Here is an 18,067-nt window from a genome sequence, read left to right as displayed (position 1 = left end):
ATACACAACAATGTCACAAAGTCTAGCATGCGTCCGGTCCTGGCGGCTGGTGCTCTAGCCCTGGCTGCCGGCGGTACGATGGTTGCACAGACAGACGTGCTGTGTATATCGAGAGCAAGGGAAGGGCAAGTGTGGTTTGAGAAGAATAAAGATAGTTTTGCGTTGATGGCGGCGGAGAAGAGGGTTGTGCTGGAGAAGGGGGAGGATGGGAGGTGGAGGGCGAGGGTTAATCCGGGGGAGGGGAAGTGATCACTCATCGATGATGGGTATCGAACAGGCATGTTGGGGCAGAATAGCTCATCCCGGCTCTCGAATGTGTATTGAAGCACACATAAGCTACGTTTTGGTATCATCATCCTTCACAACACTGTCCGTCGCTCCAGCACCAGGCGTCTCTCCTCCACTAGCCATCTCCTCCACAGCCCTAGCATCAACCTTCATCCTTATAAACTCCTTCTTCATACTCTCAAACTCCTTGAACCCCTGAAAATACTTCCTCCTAAAATCATTCAACTCACTAGCCCTAGTCCCCTTCTCATACTCCCTCCTCACAGCCTCCGCCGCCCCCTCCGGCACCTCCTCCTCCCTGCGCCGCCGATACGTCAGCAGTCTGCGTGACCACTTGTTAAACGCCTGAACGCAGACCGACGTCAGTTCGAGACAAGGATGGCTCGGGATGATGAGCTCGATGTCCTCGTCATTCGCCGTGGGCATCCACATGCTGATTCGGCCGTCGGGAACTAGTGTTGCGACTGCAAAGGCTAGTATGTCATCGAGCAGTGCGGTGAAGGAGTAGGGCCGCTTCGGGGGTATGTACCCGGGTTCTTTGAATTGGTCTTGGTGCGATTGGCGTTCTACGTCGAGTAGCGCTTGCTGGGATCCTAGCACTTTGAGGCCTTCGCGGATGCCGTAGGGTGGGTCGCATACGATGCCGTCGAGGTAGCCTGTCGTGTGATCTTTGCTGGGTGGCGGTATTCTCAGTGGGGTGTTGGTGAGGTCGGAGACGAAGGCGCCTAGGTAGCTGGACTCTAAGTCGTACTGCTTGAAGTTGCCGACGACGTCGTACTTTCCCGTCTGTCCCCTTCTTGCGCTGCCTCCTAGGCCGCGGATAGTGCGGCCGTCAATGTCACTCCCAAACACCACTGCTCCGAAGTGAGCGCATGCTATCGGGAAGCCGCCCGTGCCCATGAAAGGGTCGTAAAACAACTTCCCCGGTGCCACGTGTGCGATGTTAGCCGTCAGCAGCGTGAGCTCGGCGTCCATCGATGTAGTGCTGATGTAATGTCTCTTCTTAAGATCAAACGTCTTCTTGGCTTCGTTCCGACACGAGTCGGCGATGAAGCGACCAAAGTAAATGTACTTCGGCTTCTTAACGTTAAGATCATAGTCTTCAAAGACACGGAACGCGACGTCTGGGTTTCGCATCCGCGGTGGTCCCTTGAAGGCCATGTAGGAGAAACTGTCGATGATGTCGCGCTGCTCATCATTTGATCTACTACCGCGATAGCCTTCTATGGTAAAGCGGAAAGATGCCGTAATGTACTGCGGCCACCAGGATGTGGTCAGACTGCGGACGGAGTCGTGGAGGGCGTCGTATGTTGATCCCTGGCCCCATAGCTCGTAGATGCCCTGTGCGAGGATGCTCCGTGCGATGGCTTTTCGTGCCGCAGCCTCTGACGGCAGATCGACAATGCAGTAGGGTGACTTTGATCGTCAGAAATGTATGCTTTTGTAGGGCGTGACGCGACACTGGGGATTGCTTTTTCGGGATCTGAACCAAAACAACACTGCGGGGACGCGACTGATGAAATTGAGACTGGAAGACTGCTCGGTGAAACGAAAGGTACTTACATCTTCTTCATACTTGACAAAATGTAAAGGCACTCCCGCAATATCGGCTAGCGCTTGCAGTTCGACTTTCCGAAAACTCTCATGCGCTTGCGCAAGCCTGACGAGATACTGAGGCATGTTGTTGTTTGATTAGAGAAAATCCAGGCTAGCAGAACCCTTCCGTGTACTACGCGTCTCAGTCAGGTATCGGCATGGCAGGCGACGATCACCGCGTCGACGCTTTTATCAGTGGTAGTCCCTTTGCGTCGGAGTCACGGACCAGCAAAATGGGGCACGAAAAATGGTGGGTCAGGGTCCTCATTCTTCATTGGCTCCCGACGTCGTCGCTTAAAGTTTAAACTACATCTTTCTCCCAACCTCGCCCCGCGTCGCCTCGCATGCATCCCGATTCCGATCTTCGAGTCGACTACAAGATGCAGGGTAAGACTAGTCTACCACACTGTCTCTACGCTTCCGCTCGATGAATTCTACGTCCGCTTGCGCTTCTGTCATGTTGCACACCAGGTTTTCCACTAGCTCTTCTTTTGTCGTGAAGCCTTCGATCCACCAATCCCGGAACTTCATCAACTCACCAACCCATGCGTCCCAAAGATAATACCGGCCGTCGCTGTCCCGTAGTATGAATTCATCGCCTTTGGTTTCTTTGACCACTGGACAGAGACCTTCAATGTTGTAGTCTTTTGCAACATTTGCCTCGCGCTTCGGATCGAAACACGCAGAGAGGTACAGTTTCTTTGGATCGTTTGTCCATGATAACCGGAGGGTTGTGTCGTATTCGTCGTTGAGTTGGACGTAGGGTATGCCTTCTTCGTTTTGTGTCTTTCCCTCGTTCGTTGTGTTGGGAATAAGCCGCAGCTTTTCTAGAATGGTTGCAAACATCTGCATGTCGGTGTCGCAGCGAGGTTATGGTGGCACAGTGAGACCGGAGTCACTGTTAAGGAAATGCTTTGGTTGCGCAATCTTGAAAGTAGACTTGTGGTATGCAGAGAGACCCTGACCTGTTACAACTTGCGGACTTAATAGGGAAGTACATGCTCAACTGACGTATATCGAGGCTTACACGGTGTAGACATATCGTTTTGCTTTTTTCTCGTACCAGATCTCACGATACTTACGTGTCAGCGCAAAGACGGATGATCACGGCGCTAGATATGACGACTGCACGATAGTCACAATACGATTGTCTCGTCCAATCGTAGCGCTTCTAAGTTACTAATTCGGGTCCATTTGCGAAGGTTTAATCCACTTTCCAGTAAGTGGGATCTCGGGTACGTAGCCGTGTACCAAAAACGCAGTGTCAGATGCCGCGGGGCCGGTCGCGCGAAGATCTGAATAATCATCAGGGTCATGTTCCAGATTGATGGGCTGAGCCTTTGGGTATCTTACAACGCATGCAATGAACTACACTGTTTGTTCTCCAGATGTCATGGCTTGATGACCGCAACTCAGTCTACGAGACTTGCCACCACTGCTCACATTGTGAGAATATGATGTTAGCGGTTGTCCTCATCGGGTACCACAGCTTGAAAGCTTTGCTCATTCGATCATGAGCCCAACCTTGCCACTTCGCAACCAAAGCGCATGTCCACAGCGAGATTACCGGGGTGGTGTGACCATGAGACAAGACTGCGTGCGCACATTGGGTCCAGTTGAAGATACGGTTCCTGAGCCCCTGACATGCGGCCCCAGTTTCCCCTTGGGCTGACACGGGGCTAAATCGTGATGTTTTTGGTACGTGTGGTAGACCACTGCGGGGTTCACTGGTACTTTTTCGGAGACTTGATGTCAAAGTCGTTCGAGAACTGATACGTGTCAGTGGATGAGTGGCAGAGGATTCCAGTGCGACGCACCATCCCGTGTTCTAGGCGATCATGATCAACGTAGCTGTGTGCCGGTGTGATAGGTGTAGTTCAGGAAGCAGGTCAGTGATGAAAATGTTAGTTCAGTCTAGACGACACTGAAGGACGAACGACAGGAAACGTACACAATCACTTGCGCCCAGTCATCGGCATGAGTATGAACGACGTGGAAGAAAGAAGAGATAAGAGAAAAGTTCTATATCATAACTTAGCGCAGTTGACAAAATGAGAATGCAGACGCCAGAACGCTCATCGCTGATGCAGAGCAATGCAGCCGTCATATGAACATAACCCCCCATCAGTCTGATAGCCCTCCACCCTTCTCTCACACGCCGGCCTAAACTTTGTAGTATGTCGCATGCGCTTATTTGACACAATCCTCACGTCCACAGCCACTTGCGGCAATTCTTCGCCCCACAAAGACAAGGAAGCGCCCCCTCACCCGGCTCATCCATCTCCTCCCCCTCTTCCTTATCAAGGTAGTCAAACGTCAGTTCCTCGCCCTTTGGAATGAACCTTCGCGCAAAGAACGCAATGTCATAGACCCTGGGATCATGCTTGTTGTACGAGACGGTGTACTGCCGGCAATTCGGGTCACACGAGTGGTTGATGAACTTTGTTGGGCCGCCCATGAATTCGCCGTCCACAACGTAGAGATCTTCTTCCTTGAGGCCTTCTGACTCAGCAAACTTGTCGAGGGAATAGAGGTAAGACGCCTTTGCTTTTGACGACGAGGTTTCGCGGCGCGTGGCTTCGGCATCTGTTATGACTTCGCCGCGGTAAGTGTCGATGAATTGGCCTTCGTGGAGATCTTGTCTGCAGCGGAGACCCCAGCCACGCCCGTCATTCGCTCTAAAGATTTCCACTTCGACCTGACGCCCGAATTGAACATTCTTGTTGCGACAATTGGGGCCGCAGTTGCACTTGTCATTGCACTCGTAGATTGGACGACGGGAGTTGAGGTAAAAGGGTACGAGACAGCCGGTCTTCTCTCGTTTCGTGCCTTCGGCGAAGTAAGGGAATTTCTTCGGAAAGCCCATTGTTGAATCTCCGTTTTCGAGCGCAAGTTGGTATTCCCGCTTTCTTTCTTCATCGAGGCGGCTCTCATCCACTGCAGCGTATTCCAGACAGTCACACTTCTTTGTGTATTCGCATCCGATGTTCCGACCCATGTGGGCCGAACATTGTTGGCAGCCTTGTTGTGTTTCGACTGATGCGCGGTAGACGCCTTGTTGCTCATCTAGAACGTATTCGGAGATGTACCGAAAGCGCAGTGAGGGAGTGGCCTTGTCAACCACGTTGAACAAGTGAATGGGCTTGCCTGGTACCTTCGCCAGTCTCCGGACATATTCATTGCGGATGTACATAAGTGCTTTGTCGACACTAGAACGGTGTGCAATGCGGTTCATCTCTGGCGTGGGCACGGTGCGAATGTTAAGTTCGGGTATGTCTGGACCCGAGGCCTGTCGCATGTCAGTGAAGCAGATGAGGGGAAGCTCGCTATCAAGACTCACCTGTCTGCAGAATACATGACCATATTGATCGGCATCCAAAACGCCGTTGTATATATCACTAGCTGGAGACGTGACTGTTGCTGCAGATGACACGGATGAAGATCGAGAGGCTGACGGCGTACGACTCTCTTGTAGTCGTCGATCGAATGGTGAAGAGCGGCGTTCGTACGATGAACCCCCATCAGGGCTCTTTCGTTTCCTGGAAGGTTTTAGGTCTGAAGGTAGCGCTAGGCTCCTAGATAGGTTAGTAAGATGCCGAAAGCTAGTACTAAGATGCCGCTTACTTCTCCCTCACTTCGAGGTAGTCCTGGATTTGCTCTAGACATCGCACTAGGTCCTTAACCGAATGCCAGCTGAGCGGTGGTTTGGTAGTCGACGTGTCTGGCGTCCAGCGTACCAGATATTGCTCGTCCTAGACCCTGATATCAGCATCGCGCACGGACCATCTGGGTGAAGGAATACTAACGCCGTTCTGAACGCGATTTGACACGATAGAGTGCACCTAAAGATAGTTTTAGTATTAAAACGCGTGCGACCGAGGTTCGGAATGTACTTACGCGGTCTACTAGGACACGGCGTCTCTCGTGTCCGTTGGCCGGGATTACGACCATGGATGGCATCCCTCTGCGACTGCATCGCGTTAGCCTTCTCTCTCGGCTTGCCCGGCATGTTCGGGATCTTTTGTGATAGATTCGAGCTGTGTATTAGAACAAGTGCCGCGTTACTAGATAGATAGGTGGGCTGCGCCGCCGCGTAGGTGACAAAACTTACATACCTAGAAGACAGTAGACTAGCCGACAATCCTAGATTCTAGCAATACTAGTACGTAGAAGAGATTACTAACGTAAATAGTTTTTGTTAGATAGTTTTCTTTTACGCTGTTAGGGAAGTGAAGTTAGGCACCTAGCTGCTAGAATTAGTGCGTGACTGTAACTAACAGCAAGCAATGCTTAGTAAGCACACGCACAGACAGTGCAGCTAACACGTCTAACTTAGTTTGTACTAGCTAGCTTTAGAGCTTTCGATCTAGCTAGCTAGCACTTTAATACCTAGATAATAAATGTATAGATCTAAAGTTCTTTTTAGACATTTTAAGAGCCTTGCAAAAGGTTTTGCCAGAAAAGGCGTTTAGATGCCGCATTGTGTGCAACGCGTCGAAGCTGGTAAAACTGTAAGACGGGTTTCCTAGGCCGCGGCAAAAGATCTAGTCCTAACGCGCTTCAGAACGCAAACCCTAAAGTCTGCACACAAAACCTCTTCAAGCATGATTCTAGCCACAGGGATGCGCAGCAGTGACTTGTGGTGCCTGATTTACGCGTGTTCTCCCAAGTGCTCCCACGTGCGCTAATTTGCATGTGGCGCGGCCTTGGTGCCTTATCGCTATCTTAGCGGCATCCATGAGCCCTCCGAAAAAAGTTCGGCCCGCATGTCAGGCCTCAGAGCGAAGACAACGTCGCGACACAACACAGCACATCATGGCATCAGACGCGCAAAATAACCCCTTCATAAGGAACCTTGCTTCCAGCGGTATGAGCACAACATGCGTCAGAGGCTTTCGCTCCCGAGACTAACGTTTGCGACAGACAAGAAAGTTCGCGACAATGCACTCGATTCACTCAAGACATACCTGGGCGCGCAATCAGAGATATCAGAACTAGACCTGCTGAAGCTATGGAAGGGTCTATTCTATTGTACGCGCTCTTTGTGCCTTGGCCTAAAACACTCCCCCAAGGGCACTTCGCAACCCATCCTGCAAAGGCTAACAATAAACTTCTAGGCCTATGGATGCAAGACAAACCCGCCCTCCAGCAAGGCTTATCGCGTGACCTCGCCTCTCTCGTTTCAGCTCTCCGAACCCCCGTCGTACTCCCCTTCATCCGTGCCTTCTTCCTTACCATGTCCCGCGAATGGACCCGTATCGAAGCACTACGACTAGACAAGTACCTCTACCTCATCCGCCAATACGTCAACGCGTCCTTCACCTTTCTCAGCAGAAACAAATGGAAGAAGAGCTTGGTAGAACAATGGAATGCCGTTGTGGAGGAGACCCCACTGGAGTGCGAGAACATGAGGATTCCCAACGCACTGAGATACCATGTCATGGATGTTTGGGTCGATGAGATGGAGAGGGTTGAGGGAGGGGCGTGGGAGAAGGAGGATAAGAAGGAGACGGTGGAGACTCTGGTGTTGCCGATTGAGAAGATGGCCAAGGAGGGCAAGTTGAAGACGCTGAGGAATGCCGCGAAAGAGGTTTTGGCTGATGACAGGTTAAGAACTTGGAGGGGGCAGGAAGTGGAGATGACAGAAGAGGCTGAGGATGACGAAGATTCCGAGGCGGAGTGGGGAGGCTTCGCAGACTAAGCACTATACCAATCTGGAGGTCTGAGAGACACATTGCATATGATTTCAGCGAGGCGTTTATGGAGATTTGTCCTGCACATGGGGCATGGAAAAGTATTATAATTCGGAAAGCAATCTACAAGACACCGAACTTGAAAAGAGCATTGCAAGAAATGAGATGCCACTTTCATGGATTATCTCTCAGCTTCTCCACCGTCTCAGTCTTCCCGGGTATTAATAGTACCATCTAGATCAGATCAGCGGTACACTTTCGCCCATTCCGCACACAATACTTACATCCGTCACTCCTCCTCGCAGCACCGTCACCCGTCTTCTCCTCCGTGTACCGACCGAGGAAATCCGGCCTCACAAAAAGCACGTACAACCTCCACAAAAGCGGCGGTACCAAACACGCCACACTGACGGCAGCAACCTTCTTACTGAGTGCCGCACCCGGCCCCCCACCCTCCAACAAATCCAACACGATCATTGGGATCAAAGCCGCCTCTCCGAGCCCCAAGAGCATATATGTAGGTCGTCGGCTCTCGATGCCATTGCGCGTATTGGTCGCGCCGGCGAGTAAAGCGGATGTTAGACCGCCTACGATTAAACCGCCGCACAGACGGGCAAAGAGGACTGAGGTAGGGTTGATATCGCGGGAGGGGTTGTTGAGGAGCAGGGAGAGCGTCCAGCGCGTGTTTGTTATCAGCGGGATGGTGAAGAGGTTTGCGAAGGCTTCTAGAAGGAAGGCTTTGCGGATTATGGAACCGGTTGCCGATGGGTCGGGTGTGATGGTTGGGTTTGCGGCTGGTGATTTTGTTGTCGGCATTTTGATGGTTCAGAAAGTTGTTTGCATAGGGCGCATGGGAGGTATTGGGCGTAGATATGGATTAGGTATTTGTTTACATGTATCCGGATATGTCGATGTCGTAGTCCATATTCCAGTCTACTTGACTTGGCGTGACTAATGCGGACGTCATGATTTCGTTACCCAAAAAGAAAGATTAAGGGAGCGAAATCGCCATTTTTATCATGCGGTCATGACAAAAGCCTAGCTGATCTTGGATCAGATGGATGCATCGACCTCTCCTGACTCGCTCCATATGTGTACGCATGCAGGGTGCGTTGCATCCTGGTTAGTCGCGTGTCTAGTCAGGAACGCGTCCATGATCTTTTGAGGCCGAAACTTGGCATACAGTGATGCATCATGTGTGTCTATGCACCTGCGCTCTATACATCTCGTTGGCCTAGTGAGTTTGCGGCTTGTGACGTGTGGTCTCCTGGTGAAGATCCGCGAGCTGGACGCTGTCAGCACTCAACCATCGTCGCATCGTTCAGATACGTGAAATCGATAGCCAATGATTAATTTCAGGCATCTAGGTATAGCGCTGGCGCAGTAGTGATAGTTATGAAGCTCGCGTGAAAGATGGGTTATGATGTCAGATGAGGGCTAACGGACCGACCAACCATAGCAGACCTCAGCTTTCTTGGACCGCCGGCTACTGACCGCCAAATACTTCCGGCAGTAATCTTTCGTCACCCACCACACAATTGAACGCAACTTTTGGGCCCATCATGGGTCGTCGACCCAACCAGTTAATTCTCGAGTACTTCGAGCGCGGACCCAAGCTGGAAGATGCAAGCAACCGCTACCAGCACACGTGCAAGTCGTGCGGCGAAAAGGTGAGTGACCCCGCTCCGCAAAAAAGTTGACGGTGTAGAGTGAGCAATAATAGCTTACACATGGCAGTTTCCCAAAGGTCGCATAGACAGCCTCACGAACCACCTCGTCAAGAAATGTCCCGCTTTACCGCTTCAAGACCGCCAGCGCGCGCTGCTGCAGATGCACGAGCTGCCACTCCCCGACAATATGACGCAGACGGCCACCACCAACGCACCCGGACCGAGCCAGATGCAGCATGGCCAGAAGATGAACCTGCCTTTTGCGCCGTCGAAGCAGCTGTCTGCGCTTGAGACGCTGGCGGAAGTGTCGCGACAACATCTGGACCTTTCCGGAAAGCGCATGGCAGAGAAGCAGCCATCGCAGGCGCACAACAACCATGGCAACCACAACCATAACAACAATGCGAGCCACGCAGGACTTTTGGAAGAGTTTCTGATACAGGATGATCGGCCCGATGGCTCTGATATGGGCGGCCTCTCACACGGGATGGACATGTCGCATGCGCCAGCAATGCCCTCCATGTACCAGTTCAATGGATCATTACATCACTCTCCAACTGCATCACCACACATGGGTCATATACCTCTGTCAAGCTCTGGATCGATGTCGCACATGGTTCCGTCTCTCGTCATGGCAGCATCAGCAGCGAATGACCTCATGCCGCTGTCAAACGGTATGCCTATGGAGTCGGACATGAATCTCTCAGCACATGGTATGCAGGGTATGTCAGACGGCAAGTTCTTCCATCCCCAAGGACGAGGACATTGGCCGAACATACAGCCCAACTCACTAGACCCGATGCTACAAGACCATGGCAAAGAGCAGATGCACGCGAACGACCAGTTAAATAAGGGAATGAGCCACCAACGACCACTTGCAATGAGTCCAGGCAACCAGACCCACTTCACCACCGACTTCAGCATGAACCAGAAGCCGGCTAAGCCCAAGGTTAGGGGACGTTTCACAGACTCCAGACGGAAAGAAGTACAGGAGGTGCGCAAACGAGGCGCGTGCATTCGATGTCGCATGCTCAAAAAGCCATGTTCGGGCGACAATCCATGCAACACCTGTCAGAACGTCGAGAGTGCGCGACTATGGAAGCAGCCATGTATCAGGACAAGGATTGCAGAAGAGTTCGGTCTCTACTCTGCAGGTCTTCATAGCGTCTTAGCATTCCATGCAACGAATCAAGCCAAGGGCCAGATACGGCTCGATCAGACTCCAGGGCGTATAGAAGCGACTCACTTCCCTCATTCCGGTATCTTTGCTACTTTCACGCCGCTGAAGTGTCAGCAGACGCAGACAGCGCAAAACGCGGACATCGATCCTGCGATCTTCGCTGGACTAGCTACTCCGGATCTCGAACTCATAGACAGTGATGACGATGTCAGTGGGAAGCTAGACCACTATATCAAAAAGATGGGTGGCCACTTTGCCGATACCGAAGACTCGAACTTCATGAGGATGACTGTACAGACCGCCAAGAGCGTTGCATCGTCAAGCGCAGATGGACTAATATCAAAGGCCCTAGAACTCTGGAATCTCACGCGCGTGCTCACGTCCCGGAACTTTGAATGGTTTCTCTTTTCAAATCCCTCGCTCGCGCCTACCATCACGCCATCTACATTGGCACCAGGAGATATGGAGGACGCCATTCGCACGCCCATCACGCCCCTCGAGCACGAATCTTCCTACAGCCTTATCACTACACAGCTCATGGGCGCGACAGAGAAGCGAGCCGCGTGTCTAGCACGCATCGTAATGAATGACCTGGAACGACGCCTCCTCCAGCGTCAACAAGCCAATCCCTTCGAAACCTTCCTCGTCGCCGTCATCCTCCTCGCCTGTGTAGAGCGCATGTGCTGGCTGTTCCGCTCCTGGGAAATGCCATCCACCAACCTACCCGCCCCAGAAGCCGACGACGCATTCAAGCACCCACCCAGTGCTGACAACGATCTAGCCACAGCTCTACAATCTACTTCATCACCGCCAGCCTCTCACCTAGACCTCCCTCCCCACCAAGCGCCCCGTAATCCTAGATGGCCGCTCGACAAGTCCCCCTCGCTGCTCTCCCAGCAAGGCGAGAAGTTCAGCGACATCCTCAATATGCTTCTCAAGATGCGCGGCGTCCCTCCTAAGCCCACGCCTCGCAGTCCGGACGGCGTGCTCACTGTGTGGAGCGAGGACACGGCTGATAAAGTAAGGGAGTGGTATGATGGCATTGCTGTGACATCGCAGATGCTAGATCAGAAGGCAAATGCGCGCTTTGTAGGCGAGGATCCTAAGGAATGGGAGTTGAAATTTGTTGGCAAGATTATTAGGGGGGACTAAATGATTGTGTATGTGGGGGTTTCAGCCTCCCTTGTTGTGGATTCATGTACTGGAAGAGATGAATTGTGTTGTCATGATGGATTGGAGGAAAGCTTTGTTGTGGGTGGATGCATGTGTGTGGGAGGACGACTGATTACGAATTGATACCAAACACGTTATGAGACATGTAGTTTGACATGGCGTCGTGAGTCGCGTTCGCGCGCTTTGAACGAAGAGACGTTGCTACTATGTAAATCCTGACAGAAATGTGGTCATCATGCTTGCTACGACAGATGGACTGTGCCATCGTGTCCGCACTTCAGATTTAGGGGTATGCAACTGCTCCTATAGTACGCCTCAACACCAAATCAGCGCATCACGCACGCTCTGTCTAGTCTAAAAACCCAAAAGATGCCTGTATATACAGCCCCTCCCACTCAGCTCTTGAGCGCCTCCAGCCTCCCCCGCATCTGCGCCAACATCTCCGCCTGATCCTCTTCCTCCTCCTCTTCCGCCTGCGGCGCAGCCGGCAACTCCTCCTCCTTGGCCTTACTCGGCGGCAACCGATCCTTGAGCACCTCACTCAACACCTTATCCACCTCCTCCTCCGCCTCATCCGCCTCCCCCTCCAGCATCTCATTCTCGCCCAGCGTATCATCCAGCATCTCCTCAATAATCCCCGCCTTCATAAGCTCAGAGCTAAGTTCGCGCATCGTGCCCGTCAGCTCGGGTAACCTAACCAGGCTATTCACGTCCTTCATAATACCCGTGCTCGCCTTGATGCTACCCTCTATTTTCCGCACCGAAAACGCTTCGTTGACTTGCATCTGCACGCTGTTGAGCTGCGCTTTGGACGTCATGAGGCGGTTGTTTTGCTTGCGGACGCGGATTAGCTCGCGGGCGAAGATGCGGACGTCTTGGTTGGCTTGCTTGGCCATGGATGGGTTGCGGGCGGCGCGTTTGGAGGATTGCTGGATGAGGGTTTTGGTTTTTTGTTCGGTCGCTTTGAGTTGTTGGATGTCGCGGTCGAGTTTGCGGACGTTTTGGCGGACGAGGGCGTTGCATTTGCGCTTCTGGGGGTGGGTTAGAGGTGGGTGGGGAGTGGAGGGGATGGGGATGGGTAAGTACTTGTTCCTCGGGTGTGGGCTTCCACAGGAGACCTCTGATGGTCTCCATGGTGGGCGCTCAATGGGGTGTGCTCTGCGATTGAACTGCCTGATGCCTTATCGAGGTGATGTATGCGCAAGTGGATGCGGATAACGCGGGTGTCGGTGAAGGTGTTCAGACAGCGCGTCTCGTCAACTTCGCTAATGCGGTTGCGGTGGAAGCGTGTTGGTCAGTGATTTGTGGTGGAATGCAGAATGCAAGACCCATGTGCACGTGTAAGGGTCCGAGGCGTTGTTCGGGTGCCTTGCAACCGCTCCAGGATCGAGCTCGGGCCCATTGTGACGTTGAGCTCTTTCGCGGGGCAGTCGCAACAACCCACTAGCCCCAAGCATCCAGCCAGCATTGCCTCGACGCAGCACTGGGAGAGACAGCAGGGCGCATCTAAGACACCTATCGAATCTGCCGCTGCATCTTCCTGCGAGTTGCTTTCCGTAATTGATCGTCCAAAACCGGGGCCCTCAACTCCAAGTTTCCATAGAGCTTCTATTGCTTTCCACGCTAGTCCCTCCACATACTGCATTTCTTCCACCTTCAATCTGCTTCGTCAACACAAACACGACACCACAACTACACACCACACTCCCCGTAAAACGTCTCCCACATCCTGAACGACCCTCCGAACTCGATTGGAAACAACAACAGACGACTACCACCCTCAACATGTCCACTGTCACTCCCGAAGGTAAGCTGCAGCCTTGCCCGCTATGCAAGCTCTGAGATGTTATCGGAGCGCACCACATGGCTGCTCGTCCGCTCCCAGCCCTCGTTTCCACGTGCGCCTTGTACCGCCTTTCGCGACCGATATGTTCCATTTTCAGAGCCTGCAACCACTATATTCAACAAATGCTAACGCGCGACAGTCACCTGGGCGCAACGCTCGTCCGCCGACGACCCGGAGAAGAACTACGTATACCTCACCATCGTCGCCGCCGATGTACCCGAGTCAGACCTCAAGCTAGACCTTAAGGAGCAGTCACTCAGCTTCAAGGGTACCTCAACATCCAAGAAGTGCACATACGCCATCGACCTCGAGTTCTTCGCCGAGATCGACCCCAAGGAGTCCAAGATAAGCCACAGCGGTCGCGATGTCACAATGGTACTGCGCAAGAAGGAGATGAAGGAGGAGTTCTGGCCCCGTCTGCTCAAGGACACCAAGAAGATGCACTTCCTGAAGACCAACTTCGACAAGGTAGGCCGAGCGATATCGTAACATCCAAGAGCAGTACACTAACTCGTTACAGTGGGTCGACGAGGACGAGCAAGACGAGGCACCCGAGGACGAGTCCATGAACCAGATGAACCCAATGGCCGGCGGTGGCGGTGGCGACGGTGGCTTCGGCGGCATCGACTTCAGCAAGCTCGGCGCTGGCGGCGGCGGTATGCCCGGAATGGAGGGCATGGACATGGCCAGCATGATGCAGGGTATGGGCGGTGCCGGCGGAATGGGAGGCATGCCCGGCATGGGCGGCATGGGCGGCGACGACAGCGACGACGATGACGACGACATGCCCGAACTCGAGAACGACGACGAGAACAAGGCCAGCCAGGACAAGGCCCCCGAGGCGGCCGCATCAGGCGACAAGCCCAAGATTGAGGAGGTGGCGTAGTTGCTCCATCTTCTTGCGACAAGCGTATGACTGCACGAGATTGATTGGGTGGGCATGGCGCGCATGACTGGTGACCGGCGTTTCTGCCTCAATCTCTTTGAGGCAAGAGGGGTTGGAGTCTGATACCTTTGACTGAAAGATGGAGAAGAGAGGTTGCATCTATAGGTCGCTTGCGTATTTCCGAGTCCTATCCTAGCGTGCTGGTGCGCAGTGCGGGTTAATGATCACATCATGATGGAGTATATGACAAAAGAATACGAATCATGTTTTCATGACTGAATCTAGATTGCAAAATGTAGGGTCGTCCGATGCAAGACTCCATGACATTCGGGAATCCTTTCCATATGTACAGTACACGCATCGCCCTACTGACTGCTCCATACTCTTCATTGAGAAGCTTAAACAAGCCCACCTCTGACCTCAAGCCTTACTACCCATCCCATAACTATCATACGGGAAGTCCTCCAAACTCTTATGCAACCTCCCCCATCCATCGTCAATCTCCCCCGGCATACCAACCTTCCTCTTCCCCTGCGCCACCTCCACCTCACTCTTCTGCAACTGCTTCTCCTCATCCTCTTTGTGTTCGCCCGTCAACCCCGCCAGCACCTCCTTCTCCCTCCCCTTATACTCCACCAGCAACTCCGGATGCGGACACCAAACCACCTGCATACCCGCTCTCCTTCCCGACTCAACACCCGGCACGCTGTCTTCAAAGACGAGACATTCTTCTGGTTGAATGGGTGGCTGGCCTTCTGCCTCGAGCGACTTGTTCAGTGTGGAGAGGGCGAGGAGGTAGATATCCGGCGCGGGCTTCCCTCGTCCGGCAGGTATCCTTGGGTCGTCGCCTAGGACTTGATGTTCCTTCTTGAAGTGGTCAAATAGGTCGCCTAGGTGCTTACTCTTGATCTCAAAGTTGTTCTTGTTACTACTCGTCGCAAGCGCCATGTGCACGCCTCTTGACTTCAACCCTGCAAGCAAGTCCATGACCCCCGGCAACGGCTTCGTGGTGCTGAAGATGTCTTTCTGGAGTTCCTTTTGCTCGACCAGGAATTGCTCGTGCGAAATGGGGAGTTGCGCCCAGTCGTGGAATATCTTGCCGGCTTGAGGCCCGGGGCGTCCTTGTAGTTGTGCTTTTACGGACCAGGGGAGGGGTGGGCGGCCGTAGCGTTCGAGGATCGTGTTGGTTACTATGCTGTAGAGGTCTTCGGAGTCGATGAGGAGGCCTGGGAAGGTTTTTAGTGATGGTGAGGGGAGAAGTGATGTGTGGCTTACCGTCCATGTCGAAGAGCGCTGCGCGGATGCGGGGTGGTGGGGTTGTACTGGGGATGTTTAGTATGAGGGAGTGTTAGATTTGAGGATGTTGCTTACGTAGAGCTCATCTTGGGGGTATCTAGGGGGCTTGTAATCGAAAATCGGGCTGTTTCGAGGTGTTATGCAGGTTCAATGGAGGCTTGTCGAAAGTTGGGGTTAGGTGAATGTTTACCCCACGTGGCCGAGGCACGCTAGTCGGACCCTTGACTGCAGACGTCACTTCGAAAACAGATCGACCTTTTCTCCAAATACACCCGCATAACCTATACACAATTTACGCGTCAGCTCTGCTTTGGTATCAAGCCACCATGGCATCACAAGAAGACACAGCGACAAAAGCGGAAGCATCTGCAATCGAGCCTTCAACACCAGAAATCTTCCCTCCAGACGAGGAGAAAAAGCTACTTGAAGAGTCCAACACGGAGAAAGCTTCAGCGAACAAAACCTTCACGTCCGGCGAATACAACGGCGCGATACAAGGCTACGAAAAAGCCCTAGCAGTCTGCCCCTCATACCTCGAATACGACATCGCCGTCCTCCGCTCCAACATCGCAGCCTGCCACCTCAAGCTCTCAGAATGGAAACAAGCCGTAGAATCCGCGACCCAAGCACTTGAAGCACTAGACCGAATAGACCCACCAGCACAAAAAGACCCCGAAAAAGATGGCGCGAACGAAACAACAGGCAGCGGCGCAATCGCCGAAATCGACGACACAACCGAACTCTACCTCTCCGCCCTCACCCGAACGCACCACACCATAAACGACGTCCACAAACTGCGTACCAAAGCCCTTCTCCGCCGCGCAAAAGCCCGACACGAAGTCGGTGGCTGGGCGTCGCTCCAAGGCTCCCTAGAAGACTACCAAGCGCTTTCCAAACCGCCCCACCAGCTCTCGAGCCTCGACCACAAAGCCGTACAAGCCGCACTAAGGAAGCTGCCAAGTGAGCTGGATGAAGCGAAGAATACGGAGATGGCGGATATGATGGGTAAGCTGAAGCAGTTGGGCAATGGGATACTCAAGCCGTTTGGGTTGAGTACGGAGAATTTTCAGTTTACGAAGGATGAGGGGAGTGGGGGGTATAGTATGAATTTTAATCAGGGGGGGAAGTAGATGATCTAGACAATGTAGAAAATGTAAGGGCGAGCTTTGATGAGAGTTGGGTTGAAGAATTATGGGGAGAGCAGACTTCATCGGATGATTCATTAAATCCATGCAGTGTAGTTACGACCTGAATCATCATGTCAATACACTAACAGTCATGTTATGTGTGAGAAGGGGGAGTAAACCAACCATGAACATCTGTCAAAACGCGATATGCTCGCTCCTGGTTAAAGTCCCACCACTGTATATACCATTGCTGAGCTACCATCCTGCCGTTAGCTGCGAACTAACTTCATCTCATGAGGAGACACATACTGATATCATCATAGACCTGCCGATAAAAGTGACCCACCCAGTCTTGCTGCCATTCCGTTGGCCCTGGCTGACGTACATGAACACGGTGGCGTTGATTTACTTGCGGCGGGGGTTCATTATCTTCCTGCTGCTGACGTACTTGCTCTTGTTGGCCAAGCAGTTCTGCAATCTGTGTAAGACGTGCTTGATTGGCTCGGTTCCGGTCGTTGTTGCGCTGGTTGATATATATGTCTTGCGGAGCTGGACGTGATTAGATGGTTCGCTTGGAAATTCTCGTTGCGTACGCTTTGTGACTGGCAACCTCCCGGAAACGCCTTCAGGTGTAAGTTCTTGTGTAGATGGCCATGACGCTTCCTCGATTCCGACACCGATGAAGGTGTTTATTAGGATAAGTATGGATGTAAGTTGGAGTATCATCTTGCTTTCTATACCAGAATGGCAACGCGAATTTTGAGATTGTTTTTCCGCTTGGATGTAGTCAAGACTAGGCCTCCAATTATGTCGTGTATGAATTTCAAGGTGCTGCGGGAAAAGACTGTACTTGTCAGACTCTACAGCTCGGGGGGCTGTGCTTCAACGTCACACAGTCCCATCAAATCTTACAGGCTAAAGTGCCGGCGGAGTTAAGCACAAGAAGTCTGACTGTAACGGTGTGCGGTTGGAAAAGAGTCTCACTGGTACGCCTGGCTGATTAATTGGATATTCTACAGCCTTGCTGACGCGTGGCACAGCAACCCCAGCAAGGCTACAATACGTCGACTTTGTCACCTTACTTGCCTCTGATATGTCTCAATATATGTTCCACAATGGCCGAAATATTGCTTGGTCACATTCAAAATGGCTACCCCGGGCTTGCAAAGTTTATGGGACAGGATCTGGATCAAGGACTTGGAATATTCAAACAATTTTATCAACTAAACGCTCGAAACCTGCTGTATATGCAGGCTGAACTGCTTTGCCTGGAACAAGAATTGGATGTTATTACGTATGTGGATGAGCATGG

At 52.5% G+C, this 18,067-nt stretch overlaps 11 protein-coding genes across 11 annotated transcripts; 4 read left to right on the top strand and 7 right to left on the bottom strand.

Moving 5' to 3' along the window:
- Window positions 1–336: 336 nt before the first annotated feature.
- J4E92_009608 (uncharacterized protein) lies at window positions 337–1,968 on the bottom strand (the record flags this gene model as incomplete). Its single annotated transcript, XM_051500954.1, has 2 exons — window positions 337–1,704; window positions 1,852–1,968. The coding sequence occupies 2 exons, from the start codon at window positions 1,966–1,968 to the stop codon at window positions 337–339; spliced, it is 1,485 nt and encodes a 494-aa protein (XP_051348897.1).
- A 309-nt stretch (window positions 1,969–2,277) lies between these two features.
- On the bottom strand, window positions 2,278–3,963 carry J4E92_009607 (uncharacterized protein; the record flags this gene model as incomplete). Its single annotated transcript, XM_051500953.1, has 2 exons — window positions 2,278–2,730; window positions 3,958–3,963. 2 exons carry the CDS (start codon window positions 3,961–3,963, stop codon window positions 2,278–2,280), a joined length of 459 nt encoding a protein of 152 aa, XP_051348896.1.
- A 127-nt stretch (window positions 3,964–4,090) lies between these two features.
- On the bottom strand, window positions 4,091–5,247 carry J4E92_009606 (uncharacterized protein; the record flags this gene model as incomplete). Its single annotated transcript, XM_051500952.1, is given in 2 exon segments — window positions 4,091–5,228; window positions 5,240–5,247. 2 exon segments carry the CDS (start codon window positions 5,245–5,247, stop codon window positions 4,091–4,093), a joined length of 1,146 nt encoding a protein of 381 aa, XP_051348895.1.
- Window positions 5,248–5,504: 257 nt separating this feature from the next.
- Window positions 5,505–5,835, bottom strand: J4E92_009605 (uncharacterized protein; the record flags this gene model as incomplete). The annotated part of the gene is made up of 2 exons (XM_051500951.1): window positions 5,505–5,636; window positions 5,782–5,835. 2 exons carry the CDS (start codon window positions 5,833–5,835, stop codon window positions 5,505–5,507), a joined length of 186 nt encoding a protein of 61 aa, XP_051348894.1.
- An 864-nt stretch (window positions 5,836–6,699) lies between these two features.
- Window positions 6,700–7,585, top strand: J4E92_009604 (uncharacterized protein; the record flags this gene model as incomplete). The annotated part of the gene is made up of 3 exons (XM_051500950.1): window positions 6,700–6,751; window positions 6,808–6,915; window positions 7,002–7,585. 3 exons carry the CDS (start codon window positions 6,700–6,702, stop codon window positions 7,583–7,585), a joined length of 744 nt encoding a protein of 247 aa, XP_051348893.1.
- Window positions 7,586–7,782: 197 nt separating this feature from the next.
- J4E92_009603 (uncharacterized protein) lies at window positions 7,783–8,393 on the bottom strand (the record flags this gene model as incomplete). Its single annotated transcript, XM_051500949.1, has 2 exons — window positions 7,783–7,811; window positions 7,862–8,393. 2 exons carry the CDS (start codon window positions 8,391–8,393, stop codon window positions 7,783–7,785), a joined length of 561 nt encoding a protein of 186 aa, XP_051348892.1.
- Window positions 8,394–9,139: 746 nt separating this feature from the next.
- On the top strand, window positions 9,140–11,579 carry J4E92_009602 (uncharacterized protein; the record flags this gene model as incomplete). Its single annotated transcript, XM_051500948.1, has 2 exons — window positions 9,140–9,247; window positions 9,315–11,579. The coding sequence occupies 2 exons, from the start codon at window positions 9,140–9,142 to the stop codon at window positions 11,577–11,579; spliced, it is 2,373 nt and encodes a 790-aa protein (XP_051348891.1).
- Window positions 11,580–11,995: 416 nt separating this feature from the next.
- J4E92_009601 (uncharacterized protein) lies at window positions 11,996–12,734 on the bottom strand (the record flags this gene model as incomplete). The annotated part of the gene is made up of 2 exons (XM_051500947.1): window positions 11,996–12,631; window positions 12,687–12,734. The coding sequence occupies 2 exons, from the start codon at window positions 12,732–12,734 to the stop codon at window positions 11,996–11,998; spliced, it is 684 nt and encodes a 227-aa protein (XP_051348890.1).
- Window positions 12,735–13,385: 651 nt separating this feature from the next.
- On the top strand, window positions 13,386–14,332 carry J4E92_009600 (uncharacterized protein; the record flags this gene model as incomplete). Its single annotated transcript, XM_051500946.1, has 3 exons — window positions 13,386–13,407; window positions 13,586–13,914; window positions 13,967–14,332. 3 exons carry the CDS (start codon window positions 13,386–13,388, stop codon window positions 14,330–14,332), a joined length of 717 nt encoding a protein of 238 aa, XP_051348889.1.
- A 420-nt stretch (window positions 14,333–14,752) lies between these two features.
- Window positions 14,753–15,614, bottom strand: J4E92_009599 (uncharacterized protein; the record flags this gene model as incomplete). The annotated part of the gene is made up of 2 exons (XM_051500945.1): window positions 14,753–15,558; window positions 15,608–15,614. 2 exons carry the CDS (start codon window positions 15,612–15,614, stop codon window positions 14,753–14,755), a joined length of 813 nt encoding a protein of 270 aa, XP_051348888.1.
- Window positions 15,615–15,954: 340 nt separating this feature from the next.
- On the top strand, window positions 15,955–16,758 carry J4E92_009598 (uncharacterized protein; the record flags this gene model as incomplete). Its single annotated transcript, XM_051500944.1, has 1 exon — window positions 15,955–16,758. The coding sequence occupies one exon, from the start codon at window positions 15,955–15,957 to the stop codon at window positions 16,756–16,758; it is 804 nt and encodes a 267-aa protein (XP_051348887.1).
- Between the last annotated feature and the right edge of the window lie 1,309 nt (window positions 16,759–18,067).

This window comes from Alternaria infectoria, assembly GCF_024043175.1.
Source record: "Alternaria infectoria strain BMP 0036 chromosome Unknown scaffold_25, whole genome shotgun sequence".
Taxonomy (NCBI): domain Eukaryota; kingdom Fungi; phylum Ascomycota; class Dothideomycetes; order Pleosporales; family Pleosporaceae; genus Alternaria; species Alternaria infectoria.
The sequence above is the reverse complement of the archived record's forward strand: the minus strand, read 5'-3'. Positions and strand labels throughout refer to the sequence as shown.